Below are 26,972 nucleotides of genomic sequence, written 5' to 3'. Positions count from 1 at the left end.
ATATATATATATATATATATATATATATATATATATATATATATATATATATATATACCATAATAGGAAACTACAGGAGTGCCTTTTGCAACAGTAAAGACTTCCGGTATCAAACGTTAGCCAAGATTGGGGAGCGAGTAGCAATAACTTGCTGGCACAACTCCTTAAACAATGAAATAAGGTACTTGGGCTATTTATTCCTTTAAAAAAAAAAAAAAAAAAAAAAAAAAAAAAGGAAGAAAGAAAAATGTTATTATTTTACGACAAATGTGGTTAAAAAAAGAATATATATATATATATATATATATATATAGTTGTCCCGGAAATACTCTCCTAACCCCAGTTTCGTTCCGGAGCAAATTGACGGAGCACTCCCTGCTAAAAGAAGCCGCGGAATTCGTTTATGTGCGCTGTTAGCATGCTAGCTCTGTCTATTTGCGCCTTATAATGCAACTCTTTTGAAAATAAGGGTGTCTACATCTTAAAAACACAACATGAATATGGACAGGCTACGAAAGCGTGTTCGGCAGTACATTGACCAGGTAAGGAATCAAAACAAGCTTGTAGAGTTTGTATATTGCTAGCGAAAGCTAGCCGGTTAGCACATGCACTGACTGTCAGTGAACATTAATGTTTGCAGTTTGCCTGTCCGCTTTATAAATAGCATGGCGTATTGAGAAATATGTATTTAAGGTATTAATGTTGCTGGTGTCCATGTTGTTGCAGCAACAGTATCAAAGTGCTCTGTTTTGGGCGGACAAGATAGCGTCACTTTCTCACGGTGAGTACATCAAGGCTCTGTCCTATAATTCTGTACTTTCGCTTGAGACAGTTGTTGGATTATTATTGGTCATAATAATAAAGTAATATTTCCTTATTTATCGCAATGTGATTCTGCTGGTCGTTCTTTCCCCGACTTACAAACTGCATTGCTGTGTACAGTATATGGTTATAATTAATGAAAATATCCTGGTGCCCTTTAAGTCAAACTGCAACATGTATTAGACTAGCATTTAACAGAGACCAACAAGGAGCTGGAGACATCTGTTTTAACAAGGACTATACTGAAAATACGTGACCACCACATCCAGCTTTTCTTTCCTATGATTTGGTGAAACTAACCCATTTAGACCAAAAATAAATACTCAATATCGTGCTGATTGTTATTTTTATTCTCTTCATTATAGACCACAAACGATAAGGGATTTTTAGGGCCAATGCTGATATTTGGGTTTTTAAAAAGTCATATTCTGATGTATCTGCTGATACAAAGTATTTTGGTCATATATGAAATAAGAACATTTGAGTAAACAGGATATATATTATATAGGCTGTGGCTATTCATACGGAGCACCCCTCATTAGCCAGTTTAGGTGCCGCGATAGGTTCACCACGTGACTTAATGTTCTGTTTTATTTTAGCTCATATTTATTTTTAGCTACACCGCTAACCTTTTTATTATTAGCTTTAACCCTAGTCCTAACCCAGGAAATACCCTAAAATGTATATGTATTTTTCAAGGTGGATTTTTGCTGTGTTAAATATGTTAAAATGAAAAAATATATATGACAAAATTGGGATTCAAACCCACGTTAGCGGAAGAAAAGATCCTTGAGGGCGGCACATTACGCTTATGTAGAAAACGTCTTGATACGTTTCTGTATGAGTAGACACTTTGTATTATATACTGTACATTAACACAAATTCTTACAATGCCCATAATATCATTGAAGACAGTGAAACAAACCTTTACTAAAACACTGTCAACATAAGGTCTGTAAAGCCACTGTTAAATTTTATTTCCTGAGTACAATGTGAAAAAGACTGTCATTCATAAATGAAATTGCTCACATTGCAAATGGTAAACATGGACAGATCATAAAAGGCAAAATGTTAGTTTAAACTATAAACTAGTGCACATTTTGAAATCATTACTGCAGATTCAAAAGTAGCTGTTTATAATGTATAAAGCACCCGTGTGCATTTTGACAGCTAATTTTGATTTTGTTTAGTTTGAGTCAGTCTTTTTGACTAAAAATGCAACTTAGTTTTTGTCTAAATTTAGCCATCAGAATTATTTCCGTTATAATCTAGTTTTAGTCAACCAAATGAAATTAAGATTTTGCTTAATTTAACATTAGTTTTCCTGTAGTTACCATAACAACAGCTCAAAGCTTTAGAAAAACATGAGGTAAATATGCTTTGTTTACGTTTTTACAAACATTAGATTTGAACTGCTTCAGTAAAAGTGCTCCCTTCATCTTATATCCATGCATAACCGAAAGAGTGATGACATTTAATTGCCTTTCACTTGTATTCTACATAACAGCTACTGAGTCACTTATGGATTACCATTACAACGTAAGGGGATAAAACGATGATCTGAAATACTGCTGTGTAAATGTTTACCTCTAGTGTTTGATTAAGTATCCTCTTAATGACAGAAGTACAGTAACTGTTAGTTTTGCTCTGTTTGACCCACAGAGGATCCCCAGGATATCTACTGGCTCGCTCAGTGCCTTTACCTCACCTCCCAGTACCACAGAGCTTCTCATGCTCTACGCTCACGTAAACTAGACAAGGTTAGTGAGGTGTTGCTAATGTGAATGAATTAAGTGGATTGCATCATCAAAATGTCAATTATTTATGTGCTTGGCATGTGCCATGACTTTGATGCCAGACACTATAATGAGTTGTTTAACATGACTCATCTTTCCTGTCCTCACTAATAGATGTATGGAGCATGTCAATATCTTGCTGCTAGGTGTCATGTAAGTAATGCAAATCATTTTAAGGTTTAATGTTGTTTATTATTATGATGACGTTGTATTTTAGTTCATTCATATGTATGGATTTTTAGTACGCTGCTAAAGAGTTCCAGCAGGCCTTGGATATTTTGGATGCAGAGGAGACAGCCTGTAAGAAGCTGCTGGACAGGACCGTGAAAGAGGACAGTGGGACACCAGAGACAGCTAAAGAATGGGACATGTCCCCTACCTCTGTGAGTTTTACGTCATAATATTACCACAGTCCAAGCTATTACTGTATTTACACAGTGGTGTGTTGTCTAAATTATTCTGCTGTTACACGTCACCAGGTAAAATGATGACCAGTTTAACTAATACACCATTAGCTAAATTTGTCTTTGTACCAGTGCCTTTTCAGGTTTGAATGCAGTCATAATAATCTGAACCACTTGTTCATCACAACACATTTCAATTAGGAATGCACCGAAATGAAAATTTGTGGCCGAAGCTGAATAAAATATAAACGCTTGGCCGAATATCGAATGCAGTTAAGTTTTTAACTATTTTTTTAAAATAGTGCATAAATAGCAGAGAATACATTTTTAGACATGTTTTTTAAAGAAAGTAAATGTTTATTGAATATTCTGACATTTTTTTAATATTCCAGTAGCCTTTGCTTTTCAAAAAAAGCACAACAAAGTTTATCATTTATATTAGTCCTTCAAATAAAACAAAACATGCATTCCAAAAAAACTAAAGTGCATTGATGAAAAAAATCACTTTATAATGGTTTTGCTCTAGTGATGTATGCATCCTTTTAGCCTCATTCAGAGGGACAACGTTGATAGTTTTGTTTTCTCCGTCCCTTGTTATTCCACATTTTGTAAAAACAAAGTCAGCTTCAAACAGGCGGGTTGGATTTTGCCCACGTTGGCAGGTGACTGTCACCTAATACCCCTCCTAGAACGTAAACTCCTCCCTCTCCAACTATCTTACAGCAAAAACAAACACTGCGGTGTAATATAGAATATATATTATACTTTACTGCCATATATGTAAACGCAAACTGCACTACTGGATGCCCATACTGTACATAGTTTAGTTTTGTATGAAGTAAAGTTTGACAGTGACTCGGGATATAATATTTGCAAAATGTTTTATCGTCAATATTGATTTTCTGCAACAAGCAGTGGCTGGAATGACAGGTTTCTTTTATATAAATTTAAAAGAAGACGTAACAAATATGTTTTAAATAACAGCAAAGTATTATGTATTCTGTTTCATTTTTGTAGAAATGCTGTACTTAAAATAACTTAACAGTAGCATAACCAACTTAGCATCTGCATTGCTTCACCCCATGGAATTCAATTCAGAGGGTCCTACTCTTATAGTGGGGTCTCCTAACTCTTTTCCCCTTGGAGAACCACAGCTGAACATCTGGCCTGGCCTTATAGTGCATCAGTTTTGGCCCCTCGATGCTGATTCTGATGAGGTCCTGATATTGGGTGGAATTGTGTATGCGCGTGTACGCTCTATCACTTTGCTCTGCATTTCATAGACAAGGCAATTCAATGTGCTTTACATGATTTAAAAAGTGCAACAGAAAACATTTAACAGTTTGAAAATCAATAAGAACATTAAATCAGTTGTAAATTTAAAAAAAAATCTCCCTCTGTCATACGCAGTAGAGAAAGAGTCTTTAATTTCTAGACATTCAGCCACCTGTTTCCAAGTGAAAAATAGCATCTAAATGGGTGATATTGTCCCAAAACATGCATGTAAACTGTTAAGTATTTCAGTGTCATGTTGGGGCCTGATTGTAAATAGAGAGGAAACAAGAAACTGCTCAGGTTGTTTTTTGTTAGATGAATTTTTCCATTTCAGAACGTAAATTCCATTTTTTCCTTCATAGCACTTACGTTTTAAAATGCAATTTTCATACGACTGTCCTTTAGGATCGTTCGTCGCATGCGATTCTTGTCATTTACCAACACATGAATTCCCAGGACTGAGTATTTTGTATGTGTTTGGTTTCATTTCCCTTTCTGTGTAACATTTCAGATCAGCAGCTCTATCTGCCTCCTGCGGGGTAAGATCTATGACGCGATGGACAACAGGCCATTAGCCACATCAAGCTACAAAGAGGCCTTGAAGTTGGATGTGTACTGCTTTGAAGCCTTTGAGCTCTTAACTTCCCATCACATGTTGACTGCACAGGAAGGTAAGGCTGGCCAGTGGTGGACATCAGCATTTTAATCTTCTATAGAAATGTTTTATTGCATAATAGTTCACTGATTTGTACAGTACATTAATACAAAGCATAATGTTTTTCTTTCCTCAGAAAAAGACTTCCTTGACTCGCTTCTTTTGAGTAAACAGTGCAGTAGTGAAGAGGAGGAGCTCTTGCATTTCCTTTTTGAGAATAAATTAAAGAAGGTAAAAAATAATTTTACTAAGGACCACTTATTCATTTGTCATTATGCTAATGTATTTGTGATTAAAGACTTGTGCAGTGTATCACAGAGCTAACAACCCTATCGCGCTACTCAGTAGGACCACATAAATGAATTGAAATGCAAATGTTGATTGTGACAGCTTTTCATTAATATTCTTTTTTCCCCAATGACTGTGGTGTATGTGCTTATCTTCATTCAAGCTTATTTAGGCCTTCATAATGTGGCTCCCAGTATGAATTAATTCCCTCCTTTTCTTAACTGTACAGTACAACAAGCCCAGTGATCTGGTGGTGCCCAAGATGGTCAATGGTCTACAGGATAACTTGGATGTGGTGGTGTCAGTCGCTGAGAGGCATTATTATAACTGTGACTTCAAGATGTGCTACAAACTCACATCAATGTAAGTATCCACATGGTCCATCCTGGTTTATAGAGGAATACAGATCCAGAACACAACAAGTGTACAGCTAAGCTTACAACTGTTATATATGTTTATCCACTGTTGTGAATTAATGCTGAAAGGAAGCTAATCAATAGAGATTTCCCAATCAAACTTTTACTCTTGCAATATCTTTGACGATATCAGCATGAATCATACATACATTTATTACTGGTACTTATTTTCTATTGTGGAATGTTAGGAAAGGCTTATACAAGTGATTTTACTCAGAGAACAATAGTAAGCTACAGTAGGAATGAGAAAAACTGACCCTTTTATTATCAACAAATGGCTTACAGAAATTTTACCCCGGCTCAAACATGAGAATTGAATGAAATAAATGTAAAAGAAAAATAATCTAAAAACCAATAGAACCAAGTTCACTTTAGTTATTTTTTTACTGTCAGCTGGAGTGGATTCTGATTAAGCTTGTTGAGTAAAAGTAACATTTTTAAATAGTTATTCACATTGGTCGATGTGAAAACATAATACAATAAAATAAATTAGTAATTAAGTAATTCGTTATTGCTGTAATTGGCTCTTCATCATGGCAAATTAATTTAGTTTTTTTGTTTAAACAACATAGCCTCATTGATATTTAATTGATTTCCATTTTTATAGCATTGCCCTATGCTCAAAAAAAAAGATTTAGGTTTTAAATTATAAATTGATTTTTATTTGTTTTTTCAGGGTGATGGTCAAAGACCCCTTTCATGCAAACTGTTTACCAGTTCACATAGGAACATTGGTAGAGCTCGGTAAAGCAAATGGTAAAGTATCTCCCAGTGCTCTAAACACACTCGGCTCCTTGTTTACTCTGCTCTTCTATTTTTCCAATCAGTTTAACATGCGTCTGTGTTTTTTCTCTTCCCTTTGTAGAGTTGTTTTACCTTTCACACAAGCTTGTAGACTTGTATCCTAACAACCCAGTAAGTGTACCCTGATATCATTCCCATTACTCTGCATACACAGTTACACACTTTGACCTTAATGCTAACCTGTGTTAAACTTTGTGACAAGGTTTCTTGGTTTGCTGTGGGGTGCTACTATCTAATGGTCGGCCATAAAAATGAACACGCTCGGCGATACTTAAGGTTTGTGTTTATAAACATGGTCAAAACAATATACAGATTGTTTGATGCTGCATTAGATTTACGCTGCAGTTTACTGTTTATGGATGATCTCCTGCAGTAAAGCTACAACCCTGGAGAGGACGTACGGCCCTGCGTGGATAGCCTATGGACATTCATTTGCAGTGGAGAGTGAACATGACCAGGCCATGGCTGCATATTTCACTGCTGCACAGCTCATGAAGGGGTAAGAACATTGACTTATAAGTAATTGACTCAATTACAATTACGACTTTTCACAACACTCTTGAAAGTGCATTTTGTTCCAGTCACATGTAGTGAGCGATGCAGCTTAGAATTTTTATAACAGACTTAAGGTTCAGGGAAAATGTGCAGGTTTAAATGTACAGTGACTAAGAGACAAACCAGACACTTTCATCCAAAGCGATGTACAACACGAGTAGGTAGGGTTAAGGCACTTTCTCAACATCCCACAGTGATGGCCCAGGTTGGATTCGAACCAGCAACCCTCCCACTATAAACCCGCTTCCTTAACCATCACGCCACTACTTTTTAAACCAATCATTTCCTTTTTGTAACAAGCACACAAAAAAATGAAATAGTTACAGTTCATCACAAAAGTATCTGTAAAATCACAGATGCTTTGCTGTAAACTTTAGTTTTTGAAACGGTGAGGGATAGACCGACATCTGGATCCATGTTTTGTTTCCACCTTCATGATCGCAGTCGACAGTGGCTGAAACAGAGACCGGGCTGACTCCAGAGCATGTCGACATGGTGCATTTCTCTTAATAAATACCCGTAAAAAGAATGCAGAGAAATCCTATCCTTATTTAATACCATTCAGCAGCGCTGCAGGTGTGTGATTTAGAAAAATCCTGATATTCTGTTATTGTTTATGCTTGTGTTTGCAAGTATAAAAATGATGATGAAGGGAAAACGTTCTCTTCATCGTGGTGCTTTTTGAATGGGTCATTGAACAGTCTGTGAATGTCACTGTCACTGTTTTGATATCAGGCACTGCAGGGTTGCAGTATTAATAAACTGTCTAATTCTACTTGATTAAAATGTATTATACAGTGGATTTATAATAATAATAGTGGTTTGGATTTATTTAGCGCTTCTTTCAAGGAGACTCAAAGCACATTACACAAGTTACAGAAACCATTATTCATTCACACTGGTCACTCCCATCAGTCATACCAGTGGTGGTACAGAAGCGTGGCTGCCATTTCACGCCTCCGGCCCTTCTGACCAACATGCTTTGCCCAAGGACAGAATGGCAATGACTTGGATAGAACAGGATAGGAACCATCAATCCTTCACTTATTGGATGACCCGTTGTACGACTGAGCCACGGTCGCCCCATGTCGTAGAACTAGAATAGCTGTGTCTGCATGACTGTTATTCATGCATGATTGTGCATTACGTCACAGATTCTCAATAGAACATTTAAATCTTAACGGTAATGGTAATTAATTGGTAAATGAGCGTCGGTTATTGGCGATAAAAACACATTACATTACATTAAACTTTACACTAAGGGCAATAATCTGCAACATAAATATTTTTTCTTTGCATAACCTCAAATTAAATTGTTTAAAAGTGGAATTATTGGACTTGTATATAACTTCTCTACTGTTAAAAATAAAAGATAGTCAGAGCTCGGTTTCATCTATCCCCTTTATTAAACTAAGCCCAGGTTTAAACTAAAGTGATTACTTTGCATCATGTGGATGATCTTTTGTTATTGTTTTTTTTAGGTGTTTTACTTTTGTTTCTACGTCCTTTTAATCTAGTTGCCACTTGCCCATGCTCTACATTGGCCTGGAGTACGGCCTGACCAACAACTCCAAACTGGCAGAACGTTTCTTCAGCCAGGCGCTCAGCATTGCTCCAGAAGATCCGTTTGTTATACACGAGGTCGCAGTCGTGGCGTTCCAAAATGGAGAGTGAGTATACTGCGTAGAATACACAGCAGCACCTTTTACTGCGGTCTAACAGGAACACAGGATTAACTAATTCTTTAAAACAGGACGACACAATGTTTTTTTTTTTTCCATATGAAGTTGAAAGAATGTACTGTTTGATGGTATCCTGATTACTCTTTAGTCGATTGCACAGGAGGTAAATTTTGCTGCTGAATTTGTTTCAGCTGGAAGACAGCAGAGAGGTTTTTTCTGGATGCAATGGAGAAAATTAAAGCCATAGGGAATGAGGTAAACACTACATTAATAATAATCATATCTACATGAGTCATTGGAGTGTTTTTTGTTACATTGAATGTTGATCATTTGGTGATGTTTTCTAAACTGAAGGTTACTGTGGACAAGTGGGAGCCTTTGTTAAACAACTTGGGTCACGTGTGTCGAAAACTGAAGTAAGTTTCAAATCAAACAAATTCTTTCTGGGAATACATGGCAGGACATATCCAAGGCTTCTTCTCTTTCAATTTACCATCATTGGTGTGTCTGTACGAGATAGTGGGATTTAGATAAATGCAGAAACTTTGTATTTCAGTGCCACATGTTATATTTTGTGCAGGATTTATGGAAACTTAAACTTGTAACAGTGGTCAGTTATTGTAGAATGTTAATATTGTTGTTTTCGGATCTTGTAGGAAGTATGACCAGGCTTTAGAGTACCACCGTCAGGCACTAGTGTTGATCCCGCAGCATGCCTCCACCTACGCCTCCATTGGATACGTGCACAGCCTCATGGGTGACTTTGAAAGTGCCATTGACTACTTTCATACGGTGAGAGTTTGTTTAGCTTTATATGACATGTTTTAGGTCTTTTTGTCCCTTAGGAGTCTGTTGACTCTTGTGCTGTTTTGTTGAGACATAAGAATAACATAAAAAAAAAAACAGTTTTCTATATAAGCAAATGGTTGGAGGTTGTTTTTGTGGTCATTTGATTGACAGTCTTTGGATTTCTGTTTTCCTGTAAGCAACAGAAACATTTTAACTTGATTGCTTTGTTATTTTGTTTGTGGCAGGCACTTGGTCTCAAACGGGACGACACTTTTTCTGTGACGATGCTGGGTCACTGCATTGAGATGTACATTGGTGACACTGATGCATATATCGGTGAGATTTTATCTTCAAAAATCAGCAAATAATCTTTTACCAATGTTAAACTGTTTTTTGTTTATAATTTTATTGCACTATTTTTGCTACTGTGTAGTTTGATGCATTTTTAAACAAGGTCACTTTATAGCAGTGTTTTTCAACCTTGGGGTCGCCGGAAGCAGGGTTCTCATCGGGAATTTTTCATAGCATAGGGGGCGTGGTGCGTGAGTAAATGCCACTGGCGGGCAAAATTTTGAAATCTATCATTCTTGGGGGGCCAAATATAGTGAAGTAAAACTAAAGTTTTTTAATCTTTGTTACTGCCTTACTTTAAGGGGTGTGTCATCTAAGGGACTTGACGATACAATGATTAATCAACGATTATTACGATATTATCTCATTGACTGCCGTTGACGTACATATACGTCATTTCAAATCCAAGCGTTCACTGTCATTGACGTATATGTATGCCAATTGTGTTTTTCAACGGGGGTTGCTAGGAGACTGTGACGGATGTCTCCCATGATTATCAGCCTTGTACTATGATGTTGTGACCAACTGGTGCCATGTAGGGGGCAGCAGTGAACCTTGGAGGAAGGCCAAAATACATTGAGGGAACCATACAACTCTGACCCAGATAGCAAAATAATGATCATTTTGCCATCAAAAGTCCGGTCTCAGTGTTGTTTTTGTTGTTTTATAGAAGGAAACCAATATTGAGTTGTCACTCAAGTAAAAAAAAAAAATAGCCTCAAAGTCACTGACAGGTTTTTTCCGAAAAAGCTTGTTTTCTCAGTTTTTTTGCTCAGAAACTGAGGAACGAAACAAGCTAGAAACAAAAAAGAAAAAATTTAATGAAAGTACAGTTTATTTTTTGAGATTTGCTTAACATGAGAGTTAACGGATAAGTCAGTATCAAAATGTTTTTTTTACTGTGGTGACAGAGTAATGCCATCCAGAGACACTATTTGCTCTGATAATGTATCTCTGAGCTGTTTTGGACCAAATAAAATCACTTTGGTTTTATCCTGGTTAAGAAGGAGAAAGTTACGGCTCATCCAGGATGTGATGTCTTTAAGACAAGCCTGGAGTTTTAATAGCTGATAGTTTCATTTGTCAATGAAATCAAATTAAACTTGTGTCAACTGTCGTGGTCCTGTCCCCGTGTCGGGGCACCCTGAGGACAGTCTGTGAAGGGGGCACCAATCTCCACTCTCGGTTCCCGGCTCAGCGAGGTATCCATGTCCACGGACTCTGTAAGCAGCGAGCTGGGAGCGAGGCCGTGCCTTTGCCACGAGGCCCTTCCAGGCCACGCTATGTTTGAGCCTCCGTGCACAGAGGAGTCCGGACTGTTTGCACCCCTCGGAGCTTAAATACGTGGATGGTTATTATGGTTACGTAAGCAGAGGATGCATCGGGGGCAGCTAAAGGGCTGCAGGGGTCTTCAGGTAAAGACTGGAGCATCTGAGCCAATCGTCTGTATTAAATAAATGGTGCGACTGATGAATGTGTCTCTCGGTTATGCAGATTAAAAACAGAGTTATAACAACTCGTGCACATCTGACGGTACCAATTAAAAAAGGAAAAAACAACAGGAAATCCCCATACGTTGCTGAAAACGTAAGGGGGCGTCATTGCTCCGTAGGGGAGCAAAATCAGGGGCCCCTACGCTCCACAGTGCTGGCGAGAACCCTGTGAAGTGTCTAGTAAATTATTTTAAAAAAAAATAATAATAATCATAATAATAATAAACAGGAAAAAAATGAAATAAAATGCAGTATAAAAATATCTGAGCATGTGCATCTCTTCACTTTGTGCACTAATCGTCGCTATTCTGTATCGTAACAAACACGATCAAAAACTCATTATAGAGAAAAAAGTCTTTGGGTTTGCCAGAAATGAGTAATATCACAATGGGGTCAAGGTCCAAAAAAAGGTTGGAAACCACTATGGTAAGGTTAAAGTAATCTTTATGTTTTAAAAAAGCACACAAAAGTTTATGTAGCTATTTTAAAAAGCAGAATCCTTTGAAACTGTAAATATGTCCTATTTCTTTCCTACAAAGGTACAGACATCAGTGACAAAGTGCGCAGTAACTTGAACACCCCATCGCTGATGAAGATGCTAAACACCTCTGAAACGGGGGATTCCGTTGCCACACAGAGATTGGATGATACCAGCGTGACTTCATTAGAAACTCCACTGTCTAACCAGGACAAAATGGTGCTGGAGACACCGCTGCGACTCTCGTTAACGCTGGAGTGTGACATGTATGAGAACGACGTGATGCTAGAGACACTATCAGACACCAGCACGTAATCCAACGCTGTGGATTGAAGAAGTGCTACAGGCCGTCACAGATGCACTCATGGAAGCCCAAGGATAATGTTGGAACCAAACAATGAAAGCCCTCCATCCTCCATCAAAGGTTTAATGTAGATATCCCTCTTGTGCATTATTGGGGACATAGAGAAGAGGCTAAAGGGAGCTAAATAAACATGTGTAAGTCCACTGTGCACTTTAAAGAGGAGATAAATGCGTGCCTTGGTAAAGGGTTGGAGTACATTTGAAAAGGACTTTGGGTAATAACACTCAAAGCATGTGTTTTGACACTTGACTGCACTCAGCAAACACAGCCACACATCGGTCCTATAGGACAGCTCAGACTGTGAAAGAACCTTCTGGTTTGCTTAGCCCTGTGGATTTTTACCTTCAAATAAAGAGCCAGCTCAAGATTTGCAGTTTTGTTGAGAAAAAGAAAACTCTTTTCCTACGCGATAAACATTGCATTTAACTTAAAATAAGTTGTGCTTTTTTTTTTTTTTTTTTCTGTTATCAGATAAAAAGGTCAGATAGTATGTCACAGAAAATGGAAGCACATGCATAAAAAAACATTCTTTGTGGGGTTAGTGTTCTGGTGTTATTATTCATGATTATTTACCAATACCTATTCCAGTTAATCCAATGTGTGTTTTCTGTTCTTTTGGATTAAATTCAGCAACTCTGCAACCAAACATTAGGCAGACAACACGCATTGTGCTTTATTTTATAGTAGTATTGTATACAGTACATAAAAGGCAACGTTTGTGCTTAGACCTGTGGCACCAAGATGTAAATCTGTGCAATTAATCAAAATTTGATTATGATTTTGATTATTACACTCCATGATTACAAACATAACATAATTGAGAAAATTTTTTTTATTTTTTATATATAAAATTCACTTCCACTATTTCAGATATCTACGAAGAATAAAGCTTGGCACACGAGAAAAAATTATTATTATTAATACTAACTTTGAGTTGTTTAATGCACGCTCATGCATGTTCCTCTGCCCCGTAATGACTTATTGTTTGACAAATAATCGTGATTTCAATTATGACTAAAATAATCAGCAGCTGCAATTTTTTTATTTTATTTTTTTATTTAATTTAAAAAAAAATTGGAGGGTCAGGCTTTTTTGGTGCTTCTGGGTGTGATCTCAGACAATCTACTATTATTTCTTTAACATCTTTGTTGTGACTTGTTAATGGGAGGCATGCATTGCATTTTGCAGAACTGGTTAAAAACCTGTTTATCTTGCACTACATTTAAAATAAATGTATTGAAGCACATTCCTCCCAGTAAATATATATATTAAAAACAAAATATGTCAAAATTAAGAGATACTAATTCACAATAATGAGCTATTTTTTTTCTTTTCCTAGGATTTTTTATTTTTAAATTTTTACTGGTGGGAATGGGCTTTCATACTTTGTCCTATTATCTGTATTGTGGGATAAAAACTATTTCCTCGGTATAAGGAAGAGTGTAATTGTCTGGGGGAGGAGTGAGGACTCCCAGCTCCTCAGAGGACCGTCTGAAGAACACTGTAGTCCCGTTCTATTTCACACTGTTCATCCGATGGAGAGCGACTCGAAATGGGCTGCACTCCGTCTAACTCTGCCGGTGTCTACACCCGCGACCCGGTGTGTCGAGACCTGGACACGTGCTCCACGTTTGTCCCCATGAAGAGCTCCGTGTCCTCTCCGGAGAAACCCGGCCTTTGTGGAGACATCGACGGAGAAAAGAAGTCTTTTCTCAGCGGTGAGTTTTCTGTTCATTATGATTTAGTTTACAGAAGAAATAAAGGTGGTTTAACTGAGGAAAAGGGTTGATTCCGCTTGTGTTTCAGTACCCGGTCGCGATGTCCACGGACGGTCAGTGAACCAGTCCTCCCATCGGGATTCATACAGCTCGGTCTGTAGCGTCGCTCCATCGGAGTGAAAACATCATCAAACACCTGCACCGAGAGGCGGAAGACACTGTAAACGCTTTAACTGTATTAAACATTAAAACAAACGGAATTAGTTTCTGTTTCTTAAGACCATGTTTTATATCCTAATACTGTACACCGGTGATTTCCAAACTTGGGGTCGGGACCCCATGTGGGGTCGCCTGGAATTAAAATGGGGTCGCCTGAAATGTCTAGTAATTTATTTATTGATTGATTGAAAAACCTGCTTAAAATTATGTTTTTACATTTCACACAATAAATATCAAATAACTGCATGTATTATACTTAAAGCTGATATCCGGAGTTTCTGAGAATTCTTTGTTTATGATTTTTTTGAAATGTGAAAAAAAAAAACCTAACTAGTCTTGAATGGTCAGCTGCCGGTGGTCATTCATATACATCAGTGTATATTAGTCCCTCCTTCGTCCTATAGAACCCAACAATTGGAAACGATTGCCGAGTGCGCCCAGCCAATAGGCTTTGACTTCCTGTTTTTGAGACTGTCAATCAAAGTGAATGTGGAGCTATGCACAGGTAACAGGTAAATATGATTTTGGCTCTTACCTGACCCATAGACCTACTGTATATCAATGCGACACAATGTGACCACGTTATGTTACGCGATGAGCGTGCAGAAAAGTAGAGGCGTGGCTTCTGGTAGATTGGCAGAGGCAAGGGGAGGAAGTGGAGCTGTTTAGGGCGGGACATCGAGACGTTTTTTTCAGAAACTCCGGATATCAGCTTTAATATTTCTCAAATATAAATCTAATCTTGGCTACACTGTATTTGTTACACACTTTTATAAACATGATCAAAAACTAATTCTAGAAAGAAAAAAAAAAAAGTGTTTCTGGGGTCACCAGACATTTGTGATATTAAAATGGGGTCACGACCCAAAAAAGGTTGGAAACCTCTAACACACCAACACATTAATTATGGTGACATTTAGATGGAAACTTAAATTGATTTACAACAATAGTACAATGCTTAGAACTGGATTGATTGATTTAAATGTTTTTCACAATTTAATGATGTCGAACTCAGTCATATATACAGTATGATATAGAAGTGTTAATAGTGGGAACAATATGTTTGAATAGCATTAGAAGGATATATGGATTTTTCCGGTCGACCCACTTGAGATCAGACTGGCTCTATATGTGGCCCCTGAACTAAAAAGAGTTTGAAACCCATTGCCTATGCGTCTTTCAGTGTTACCCGAGCATGTCCGTCCTCTATCCCTTGTTGGTCAATGACGATTATGGGGCAACTTCCTGTGTGAGATGAACAGATCAATGCAAATAAAGCAATAACACAAACAGATTAACTCTTCTTTGTCACCACACACACACCAGAAAACACTTAATACAAGCTCCTGGTAATATAATAATAGAAAAAAAGCTCATTACCATCACACAGGAAGTTGTGCCCATACTTGAATCTCCTGTAACACCTTCAGGAGAAGGATGCTTTTGCACTGACTTCCAACCATACAACAAAAATAGATGGTTAATTACTTTAAATGGCAATACACAGAGTGGGAAAAACATCATATTTACACTAAAATTGCTGACTGTTGTCTGTGAGTAGCCTGCTAATATCAAATCGAGTGTTATTTACAGTGTATAGCACATTTCATGCAATGTGCTTCACAGTCAAAATCAAGTCAGCTCAGCGATCACGTGCAAATTAAAAAATCCAATATTCAAATTCAGAATAAAAACTCAACATGTACAAAAAAATTACACACACACACTGAAAACATGCATCGACATCTAACCATAAAATGTTGCAAAAAGTAGAGTTTTTAATTTCCTTTTTAAAGTGTTTAAAAGCATAAAAAGTGTATATATAAATTAATATCATATTAAACGGTAATAATTGTAGCGATGGTTGATATTATTGTTCAGTTTTCCTCGTTTCGTTTCACCGCTGCTGAAATCTCGCGATATTACGGCGGTTTTAGCGACAAAGACGTGAAGAGGGAGATGGAGAGAAATGCGGTCTGAAAAGGAGCAAACAACAGCGGCAGGAACAGAGAAATGTGTTGAGATTCAGCTCCTGGACGTACTGGACAACACTCCTGGAAACATAAAGCTTAAGGAGGAGAAGAAGGAGGCGTTTACTAAGGTGGGTGAGCCGAGCGGACAGGCCGTGGTGGTGGTGGTGTTGACGGTGAGCAGTGAACGGTGGCAAACATGGAGCTGTGTTCAGCACCAAGGACAGCGCCGAGTAACGGTGGTCTAATTACTTTAACATTACCTGCTTATATTTATATATGTATTATTTATTCATATATACCATATAACCCTAAACAGTCCACATTAGTGTTACAGGCTATTTTAGGCCTTTTAAAACCTCAGTTTCCGAATAAATGTTATATAATCATTTATCACCAATCTGACGTTCCTGAACCTATCAGAGCATTTTTACGTGATATTCTCTAATATCTGGTTATCATTGGAAACCTATCTAGGGGATTTTCAACATTGGGGTCGTGACCCCATGTGGGGTCGCCTGGAATTTAAATGGGGTCACCTGAAATGACTCAAAAATAAATATTAATTTTCAAATGACAACACAACACCTACTTTCAATTTCTCATATATGAATATAGCTGAGATAAAATGCAGTTTTTCCAGTTTCATTTTATTTGTTTGTTTCAGTCTAACACAAATGTATTCAAACATAAATCACAATTTAAAAATATATAACAAGACTGAACGCAGGCAGAAGCAAAAATGCTTATGTGGCCAAAATAAATGATGACATTCAAGTTATACTTTTTTAATATAAATAAATTCAACAAGTACATTTGAGTTGCCTTTTTTCCAAATAATGCAAAAAAAAAAAAAAAAAAAAAAAACACAGACACACAGACAGGTACTTTCTTTTATAAACAACATTTAACAAAGAACACATAACTCTAAAATATATTGTGACATTTTCTCTTTGAAATTAAATAGTGTGTCACTCATTTGTATTTTACCAACATTTTTGCACAATTTGACCCCTAGAATAGACATACTGTACATCTTTGTTTTACTTCTAATGTTGCTTTTGGTAAAATAAACATAAATTGATCTCTTAAGCTGTATTATTCTTCTGGAAGAGCATATATTTTTGCTTTGAACATTATTTATGTTGTTTTATAATAAACAGTATCTTTAAATTTCATAAGTTTTGATTTAACAAATAATGGTTGTGTTTTTTTTTTTTTGGTTTTGCAATAAAACAATATCATTTATTATGGTTTTAAAAGTAGTCTAAAAATATCTGAGCTGGCACATCTTGTCACGTTGTGCACTAATCTTAGGTACTTTATATTTGTAACAGTGTAAAAAAAAACATGATCAAAAACCTACTTCTATTAAATAAATAAGTATATATATATATATATATATATATATATACAAGCTATATATATATATATATATATATATATATATATATATATTTAATATATTAAATAAAATGTGTACCCTATATTCACCCAAACTCCAAGAAATTATCTAAAACTGGAAAAAAAAGTATTCAAATAAACATAAATCCAATGATAAAAAAGAGAAAGTAGCGGTGTCCTAATACAACTTTTTCATTTTTTATACGATATAGATATTGCTGCCTTGACTGTTGGTCGACACAGCTTTTCCTTTTTTTTTTTTTTTTACATTATTTTAGTTACAAACAATCATAAACAATAAAAAGAAAGTATTCTGGTTTATTTTTTCCATTACTTTTTGTTACAAACAACCATAAAAACCATAAACCATAACATATATATATATTTTTTTTATTTTATTTTTTTAAATTATTATTATTATTATTAAATAATTAATGTCTCTCATGTTGGACTTTTATTTTGACAGGCATGCTGTGAAATGCACGTAGCACAGGAAAATATATAGATTTATTAAAATAAATAAAAAAAGATTATGTATGTGTGTTTTCAACAGCTATTTTTTAAAAACTAAATTTGGTTTTTTGAATTCTAAAAAAAAAGCAGGTCGCGATTTAATGAGGACATGCATGAAGCCCAAATAGCACTTTTATGATGTTTAAAGCACAGAAAAGTTGATTTTGCGTAACATGGGCCGTGTAAGTGTGACATTTCGTACATCAGCCTGTCTCGGGACAATAGATGGAAATCAACCTATGGCTTATAATCTTACATATTTACATTTGTTGACTGTTCATTGATATGTACTGTCCCTACCTAAATAAAAAAGAATAGATAAAATAAGTAGATAAATAAAAATAAAACGTACTTACAGAAATCACATCATAACACAGTAATGGAAGCTCTTTCACAGGTGTGAAAACATGTGCATTTTTTTGCTGACAGGTGGTAATTCGAAGGCTTCCACCAAGCCTGTCGAAGGACCAACTGGAAGAGCAACTGAGTCCCCTTCCATCCTACGACTACTTTGAATTTTTTCCTGCAGATCAGAGGTTTGATGAATTCAATAATAATAATAATACACCTTAAAATGCAAAATCCAACAGTTTTATTATCACTGCTGACACATGATCTTTCTTCTATTATTTTCACAGCCTTTACCCCCACCTGTTCTCCAGAGCCTACATCAACTTCAAAAACACTAAAGACATTGTGCTTTTCAGGGACCGCTTTGATGGCTACGTCTTTATTGACGCTAAGGGTACGATTGGCCTCTTGTTTATCAGTGACTTCACTGTATGTGTACACAGTGCTGTTAAAGTATATGAAATACAAACATTAGCCAGCTGCTTTCGTGGCGCTAGGTGGATAAAGAGCGTGATTTAGAGCTTTTTATGGCATTATATTTACAGATATGGGCTGGTCAATAATAGGTTGTGTCCTGACTCACTGTTATTTCAGGCCAGGAGTATCCTGCTGTGGTGGAGTTTGCCCCATTTCAGAAGATTTCAAAAAAGAAGCTAAAGAAGAAAGATGCCAAAGCTGGAAGCATTGAAGAAGGTACCAAACAGTGTTTTAATCTCAGTTATATCTCATTTAATACATGTGAATGTCTTATTAAATGTCACAACAATTTAAACCTAATCAATTAGAACCGTTTCAGAAAAAAAAAAAAAAAATTTTAGACATGAAAAAAAATTAAATCTGATCATTATGTGTCATTTTCACTCCTTTGTTTTATTTATTTTTTTATCTTTATTTTATCTATTTATCACGTCCGAAGTAAATACTCTAATTGTAGCTCTCCACATTAATTATAAGACTTATTTTCCAGAATAAACGCTGTTTTCTCATCTATTAATTAGGGCTGCATAATTAATCACATTTAAATCGTGATCACGGTTTTGGTTGCCATCCATGATTAAATAAACCTGATCGTCCGCAATATTTACATTATTATTTCGTTAGTATTTGGTACATTTGAAATTCTTGGGTACTTTTTTTTAATTATTATTTTTTAGTATAATTCCTATTTAAAACTTTAATTTAATTTGCACTGTAAACTGTACATGTATTGTTTGTTTAAAATTTTAAAATTTTTAAAATTAAAATTTTTCTCAACGTAATTGTGATTATGATTGTGTTTACAATATTGATAAAAAAAATAATCGTGACTATCATTTTGGTCATAATCGTGCAGCCCTACTATTAATATATTCTTCTGCTGACATCATCATTGCTTCTTTTCAGTTCTTTTCCCATTTCCCTTATTTCTAATTATTTTTATTTTTTTCTGTAATCACATATCACAAACAGTAATGATATTAGGCCGAGTAAAGATAATCTTGCTAGTGTGATACTGTATATGTTAATTCTGGTTTTGGATCCTCCCAGACACAGAATATCGGCGTTTCCTGGAGAATTACTCGTGCGATGAGGAGAAGTCCATGGCCAACCCGGAGACGCTGCTGGGAGAGATCGAGGCAAAAACCAGAGAGCTCATAGGTACAGCAATATATACAAAGCAGATTGTTCTTCTTACAGTAATTATGTGTGTAGGCGTATACCTCAGTTAAGTTACACTAAGTCATGTTGCACTAAAGTCAAAGTTGGTTTAAAAGCCACCGGCAGATTCTATGTTGTTTTTTTTATTTTAAGTTGTTGGCACATGGCAAGTTAAAGCCAATGTTTTGAGTGTAAAATATGCCAATATATTATATTTCATACATAATGTTCTCATGAACGTGTAAAAATTTACAGATTTGTTGTTTCTTAAGTCATATATTTAAAAAAAAAATTGCAATAATCACCTTATACTTTAACATCTGGATACATCGTATCGTATCGTATCATGACATATGTATCGGGATATGAATCGTATCGCCAGATGTCAGGCAATACACACCCCTAATGTTAATACTGTAAAATTAACTATAATTACATTTTGTAGTATTTCCTTACCCACCCTTGTTTCATTCAATAATAAGAATGGCTTATTAGTAACCAACGTTGTGATCAGTAATTGTGTGCGTGTGTGTGTGTGCGTGTGTTTACCTGGGGAATTTTAGCCAAAAGGACGACACCGCTGCTGGAATACATAAAGAATAAGAAAATTGAGAAACAGGTGAGGAAAAGAAAACACCGGAATGAATATGAATCAGCAACACTGTGAAGAACTGATTTTTTTTCTTAATTTTAAACAGAGAATAAGAGAAGAGAAGAGGGAGGAGAGGAGGCGGCGGGAGCTTGAAAAGAAGCGGCAAAGGGAGGAAGAAAAAAGGAAGCGTCGAGAGGATGAGCGACGCAAGCGAAAAGAGGCGGAAAAGCAAAGGAAGCTCTCGGATAAAGACATTAAAATCAAGGTGGGTGACTGTTGTTGGTGGGTTTTTGGAGGAACACATCTGTTCCATCCTTTTCTTTTCTTTTCTGTGCTGCCTTTACCAGCTTCTGAAGAAGAGTGACAGGGATGATGATGTGGATTCAGACCGAATGAGGGACAAAGGAGAGGCTGGAGAGACAGAGAGGGGAAAGTGGGAGAGAAACGGAGGACAAATGAAGAACAAGGACTCCAAAGAAAAGTAAGGACTTATGTTTAACTTTCACACCTTCATTTTAATAAAAACCTTTGTTTTATTTATTTATTTATTTTTTAAACCTTTGTAGCATCTTTGGTACCAAAAGTGACATTTTGGATGTTTTTTTTTGTTTGGCTCATTTTAAAGGCTAGCTCTATGCTCAATTCCAAAGTCCTGTGAATTGTAAGCAGGGGTGGGAACCTCACGATACGCGATACAAAGCTCACGATAGTGATTATCTCACAATTTGACAATACTGCAATTATTTATATATTGGTCAGAAATCAATCTACGATAGTCTATGACATAACAAGAAAAAAAAAAGATTTAAGTGAAAAAATACAATTTTTATTTATATCTCTGAAAGACAATAAATTCAAGTGTCCTATGAACAGTGACACTATTCTAGTGCAACATTTTTGTAAATAAGTGTCAACATACCAATGTAAATGAATACGTATCTCCTATAGTGCTTTCTGTAAACAAAAATTTACTCTAAAATTTCACATTTTAGTGAAAAAGCAGAAAAGGTTTTGAAAATAATACAATAAATCTTGAACTAAAAAAATATAAAAAATAGAATCAAATCGATACTTCGTGCGAAAAAACATCGCCATATATCACCGTATCGTGATATTGTCACACTCCTAATTGGAAGTGTGTAGAAAAGGCGATACTGTATGCATCACACTTTCACTTCTTTACCATTGTAACCAGGGATTTTCCATTACAACTTTTCCATTTCCGATACGATACCGATATTGCATCCTTGAGTACTGGTCGACACCTATATCAATTCGATACAATAACAGCACAAATCATACATACTTTTATTACTTATTTTGTAGTGTGGAATGTTAGAAAAGGCTATTTAAAAAAACAGCCCCATTTATAAACAATATAAAGCAATCATTGCTCACATAAAAAGAGCCCCAGCAATGTTTGTGAGGGGCAGAAGGAAGCTTAACACTTATCTAGTCTCGTAATTGTGATTAATTGTAATTGCATAATGTAATTAATTACAATCATAACACTCTTTTTTTTACTTTTTCAACTTTTAACTTGTTTTTCCTCAGTTACCTCTTATTTTGACTTGTTTATCTACATTTCCTAATAGTTTATGTTCAAGTAATTTCCCTGTGGGATAAATAAAGTACTTGTTACTACTTATCTTATTATTATTATTATATTTTATTATTATTTTTATTTTTTATTATTATTATTATTATTATTATTATTATTATTATTATTATTATTATTATTATTATTATTATTTTATTTAGTTTTGCACATTCTAGTCTACTGTTTATATTTATGTTTATATTTATTATTATTTTTTCTAGTTGATTGTTATTATTTAATGTTTACACTATTAGAGAGAGCACAGTTCACCAAGTCAAATTCCTCGTGTGTATAACATACATTGTTGGTCAATAAAGTTGATTCTGATTCTGATTGTGACACTTGTAATATCATGTTTGTCCACTAGAGGGCAGCCTGAAAGTGACAAGGAGCAGAGGGAGAGTCAGCATGGAAGGAGGCTGAGAGACAAGGAGCATCGTGGGAAAGATGAGGAGAGGAAACGTCAGCGCCACCACTATGAGTTTGACAAGTTCATGAGACGAAAGGACGAGACCAAGTGGGGCAAAGGGTACTGCCAGGATCGAGCCAAGAAAGAGGGGCACCACCATAGTTACTCCTTCTGCCCAGACAGCTTAGACAAGATGGGAAAGGAGGAGCGGGAGGACCTGGGCAATAGAAAGGAGCGATTACGTAACAAGGTGAGCGAGAAGGTGAGCATGAGATGGGGAGAGCAATGGGGTCAAGGATTGCTTTTTTTTTTTTTTTTCTTGATCAGAGCTTTACACCATGTGTTCATTCAAAGAGGACAATAACATTAACCAATTAAGAAAAGTTATGGACACTGATCGACTTCTAAATCAACGATTTAGGGCTGGCTAGGGCTGGGCGATATGCAGCAAAATTCATACATCAATCATTTTTTTTCTCAAAATGACAATATATAATATAAATCTTGATCATTTAATTTCATATGAAGTCTTACCAGGGAGACAGTTTAGATTTGCTGGTGCAAAATGCCACACAGGCTAGAATAACATCAAGGCTCTTTAAGTTAAAAAAAAAAAAAAAAGTAACTTGTGCGTGTATCACAAACTAGCGCCCCCTAAAAGTAAATCCACAAAATGACAGCAAAAAAACCCCAAAAAAAAACACTAAATTACTACAAAAACACAAATTAATGGAGAAATCACAAAGGAACAACACAATTACTTAATAGGACAAAAAATACATACAAAAGAAGAAAAAAAAATGCACAAATCAACAACAAAAACATACAAAAAGAAAAAAAAAATGTGCAATGGGACAACATAAATAAACAAAAAAAACAAAACAAATGAACAACACAAACACAGAAAGAGGGGGAAGAAATGCACGATGGGACAACATTAATACTTAACATAATATAATACACAAAAATAAACAAAAGGATAACAAAAGACACAAAACGACTGAGATAGACATCTGAAATTACCAAAAAATACACAAAAGGACAACAAAATATAAAATACACAATGGGAATGAGAAATTTATTAACAAACAGCTGCAGAATATGTGCCACTTTTAGCTTTTTCTCCTGTAAGGGACAGCATGTGTGAGTGGGTTCTGTAGTGTGGCTTATTTAGATGAAGGTCTGGGTTAGGATGCTTTACATGTTGTTCTGAGAAGTAATGATAACAGCGACTCCTAAAAGTAGTATTTTAAAACAAAATAAGCTATAAAATGAATATACATCGATTTAGGCGATTTTATAATTGTCTACATGGCCAAAATAGAAAACTTGATATATCTTGAATCTCACTGTATTGCCCAGCCCTAATTGTGGCACACTGGAGTAGATTTCTACAAATTATTCTCCAGAAATGTGATTTATTGTCTCTTCTGTGATGTTTATTGATGTGCAGGACCGTCCGGCCATGCAGCTCTACCAGCCTGGAGCACGCAACAGGAAGCGCATGAGCTCCGCTGGTAAAGGGTACGACAGCATCCCCGTGGGTCACTCGCCTGAACCCAGGATGGAGCATTGTTTCGACGTGGTTACCATGCCAACGGGGATAGAAAAGGGGTATGAGAAATGTAAAGATGAGCTTTGAGCGGTGCAATTATATATATATAAAACTTAAAAACAATTGAAGTATTTAACAGTTTAATTCATATGTGTCAAACTCATGGCCCGGGGGCCAAATCCAGCCCTTTGGATCATCCAACTTGGCCCACAGGAGAAAAAAAAAATGACAGAGAAAACATGAATCATTGTGTAAATGAAACTCAGCAGTATTTGCAGGGGCTAACATTTTTTGTGGTGCCTATATCGCATGTTGGCAGTCATTTTTGACGTTGAATTGTCGAAAAAACTCAACATTATTACGAATTCCTTCAGTTTTTCTAAAATTATTACATTATCCTGTTTGAACTGATATCTATCACTTATTGCTTGAACATTGTCAGTTTCTTACATATTTTGTATTCTATGTATACGTGGAAGTGTAAACTAGGGCACAATAATGTTGAAATTACTTGTTTTCCCGCGTTAATCTGTGGCCCACTTAAACTCAAACTGCTCCGTCCGTATTTTGGCCCCTGAACTAAAATGAGTTTGACACCCTTGGCTTAATTGAAATAGAGGAACATGGGTTTGAATGACTAACAGTTAGCTTTCAAGGCTAACATAGACCCCTGGTCCTTACTGTGAGATAATGGTAAGGTTTTTATTTTACTGCACAGTCATGGTTTCCAGGACGATAGCACAACAATGAGCAATTTTATGTTGGTTAAAATTTGGTTTAAATTTTTAAAAAGAGAAATGACAACATCATCAGCACTTTAAATTCTCCAGATCATCCTTTCTGGTCATATTTACAATATGTGTAGGAGGCAGCTAAATAATAATCATTGTGTGTGTGACATGCTACTTTGTACATCTCTATAGACTTCACTCATTATTGACACTTTATTAAGTTTTTGTAAATTAAAAAAATTTAAAAAACTGTATACATAGCACTTTCAGAGAATGGGTGTAGAAAACATAAGAAAGGGAAGTTCTGTGTGTGTGTGTGTGTGTGTGTGTGTGTGTGTGTGTGTGTGTGTGTGTGTCTGTGTGTGTGTGTGTGTGTGTGTGTGTGTGTGTGTGTGTGTGTGTGTGTGTGTGTGTGTGTGTGTGTAACCTAAAGATGAATTACATTTGTTGTTTAGATCATGGGGTTCTCAACTGGTCTCACCCTGGGACCCAGATTTTGCCACGGCCATTAAATCGCGACCCACTTTTTTTTTTTTTTTTTCTTTTTTTTTTTTAGTTCAACCAACCAAATTTAGTCTTTCAAAAAAAAGCTGTTGAAAACACACATATATGATATGTTTTTAAAACATAAATCTATATATTTTCCTGTGCAGCATGAATTTCACAGCATGCCTGTCAAAAGAAAAGCTTCTTTCAAAATAAAAGACAAGTCCAACATGAGAGAAATTAAGTATTTATTTGTTTTTGACCAGCTGTCCGCGACCCATCCAGTACACGTCCGCGGCCCAGTTTTGGGTCCCTAACCACCAGTTGAGAATCGCTGGTTTAGCTGCTTCATGATGAAAAATCAGAATTCTCCATTATATTCTGTAAAGGGAATAAGAATTGTTTTTACATTTCACAATAGATTTACAAAAACATAAACGTCTGATCTCTGCAGCTTGCTTAGTTTACCTCTGAGTGCCGTCAAATACTACAACTGTGATAGATGAGGACGAAAACTGGCTTTGTGTCATTTTCGTTGTCTGTCTTTCCCTGAAGCTGTAAGAAAATAAAGCTTTTTCTCCTCATATGAGGACTTAACAATTGTTCAGTTTGTGTCAGTTTGGGCGAGGCAACATCATTTACCCAGAAACACTGTTCAATCAACTGATATGAGTCAGCTATTTTCAGCTTTGGGTGTGGTTACATTAAAGGAAAGTCATCCTTTTGTCTGCACTAGCCATGATCTTCTTCTTCTTCTTCTTCTTCTTCTTCTTCTTCTTCTTCTTCTTCTTCTTCTTCTTCTTCTTCTTCTTTTTCTTTTTTTTTTTTTCTTTTTTTCTTTTTCTTTTTTTTCTTTTTTTTCTTCTTTTTTTTTCTTTTTTCTTCTTTTTTTCTTTTTCTTTTGTCTTCTTCTTTTTTTTTCTTTTTCTTTTGTCTTCTTCTTTTTCTTTTTTCTTGTTCTTTTTCTTTTTTTTTTCTTGTTCTTTTTTTTTTCTTTCTTTCTTTTTTCTTTTTTCTTTTTTTTTTTTTCTTGTGTACACTAGTTAAAATTCCTCTGTTATTCGTGAACGGATGAGGCTGAAATTTGATAGCTATAATCTATGAATGTCTACGTATCGACGCTTGGAGCCCGATTTTTGATTTGGAGCCTCAAAAGGAAAAAAAAAAAAGTTGATTCATCATTTTTTGCAAGTCAAATATTACGACGCTTGGTGGTACCGAATCATTGGCACATACCAATATGTAAATGGGGCCCATTGCTCCGTATGTGTCACGGGGGGCGCCATATTTTTCAAATGAGTACTCCTCCGTTAGTTCTCATTAGATCAGAATACAGTTTGATATGAATACTCTATAAATGAATATGATGAGATGCTCGGAGCCCTTTTTTTTTTTTTAATGGGCCCGCCATTTCCGGTAGTTTCCAAATTTATGGTAACATAGTCGTGTGATAGATCTTTTCAAAGGTAATTCAACGTAGATTACAATTTTACGTCGCACAATTTTATTTGTTTTACTCAGTGGAACAGAATCATTTCACTGAATTCTCAGGAACGTGGTACGTTCTGTTTGGCGCGGAAACGTTCTGCGGGCCCGGCCGTAGTTCATCAGAAC

At 35.8% G+C, this 26,972-nt stretch overlaps 2 protein-coding genes across 3 annotated transcripts; both read left to right on the top strand.

The window, feature by feature from the left end:
• Window positions 1-367: 367 nt before the first annotated feature.
• On the top strand, window positions 368-12,566 carry cdc16 (cell division cycle 16 homolog (S. cerevisiae)). The gene is made up of 18 exons (XM_028436176.1): window positions 368-542; window positions 727-781; window positions 2,485-2,582; window positions 2,733-2,771; window positions 2,861-3,001; window positions 4,809-4,968; window positions 5,089-5,183; window positions 5,470-5,603; window positions 6,333-6,412; window positions 6,522-6,571; window positions 6,663-6,736; window positions 6,834-6,959; window positions 8,533-8,685; window positions 8,889-8,952; window positions 9,052-9,113; window positions 9,354-9,489; window positions 9,732-9,822; window positions 11,870-12,566. The coding sequence occupies exons 1-18, from the start codon at window positions 495-497 to the stop codon at window positions 12,121-12,123; spliced, it is 1,860 nt and encodes a 619-aa protein (XP_028291977.1). The 5' UTR covers window positions 368-494; the 3' UTR covers window positions 12,124-12,566.
• Window positions 12,567-16,036: 3,470 nt separating this feature from the next.
• On the top strand, window positions 16,037-24,532 carry upf3a (UPF3A regulator of nonsense mediated mRNA decay). Of its 2 annotated transcripts, none has more exons than XM_028436343.1 (10): window positions 16,037-16,210; window positions 18,426-18,532; window positions 18,635-18,741; window positions 18,942-19,040; window positions 19,875-19,985; window positions 20,549-20,604; window positions 20,684-20,842; window positions 20,925-21,058; window positions 22,545-22,836; window positions 24,040-24,532. In XM_028436343.1, the coding sequence occupies exons 1-10, from the start codon at window positions 16,079-16,081 to the stop codon at window positions 24,226-24,228; spliced, it is 1,386 nt and encodes a 461-aa protein (XP_028292144.1). In that variant the 5' UTR covers window positions 16,037-16,078; the 3' UTR covers window positions 24,229-24,532. The 2 variants fall into 2 exon arrangements, with proteins under 2 accessions (XP_028292144.1, XP_028292143.1); XM_028436342.1 differs by having other exon boundaries at window positions 22,545-22,848.
• Window positions 24,533-26,972: the final 2,440 nt, after the last annotated feature.

The sequence above is a fragment of the Gouania willdenowi genome, chromosome 21, assembly GCF_900634775.1.
Source record: "Gouania willdenowi chromosome 21, fGouWil2.1, whole genome shotgun sequence".
NCBI classification, from domain to species: Eukaryota; Metazoa; Chordata; class Actinopteri; order Blenniiformes; family Gobiesocidae; genus Gouania; species Gouania willdenowi.
The sequence above is the reverse complement of the archived record's forward strand: the minus strand, read 5'-3'. Positions and strand labels throughout refer to the sequence as shown.

Coding starts and splice junctions, on each gene's coding strand:
- cdc16 (XM_028436176.1), top strand. CDS start 495: ATGAATATGGACAGGCTACGAAAGCGTGTTCGGCAGTACATTGACCAG. Junction 782..2,484: donor GATAGCGTCACTTTCTCACG/GTGAGTACATCA, acceptor TTTGACCCACAG/AGGATCCCCAGGATATCTAC. Junction 8,686..8,888: donor GTGGCGTTCCAAAATGGAGA/GTGAGTATACTG, acceptor AATTTGTTTCAG/CTGGAAGACAGCAGAGAGGT.
- upf3a (XM_028436342.1), top strand. CDS start 16,079: ATGCGGTCTGAAAAGGAGCAAACAACAGCGGCAGGAACAGAGAAATGT. Junction 18,533..18,634: donor TTTTTTCCTGCAGATCAGAG/GTTTGATGAATT, acceptor TTATTTTCACAG/CCTTTACCCCCACCTGTTCT. Junction 18,742..18,941: donor CGTCTTTATTGACGCTAAGG/GTACGATTGGCC, acceptor CTGTTATTTCAG/GCCAGGAGTATCCTGCTGTG.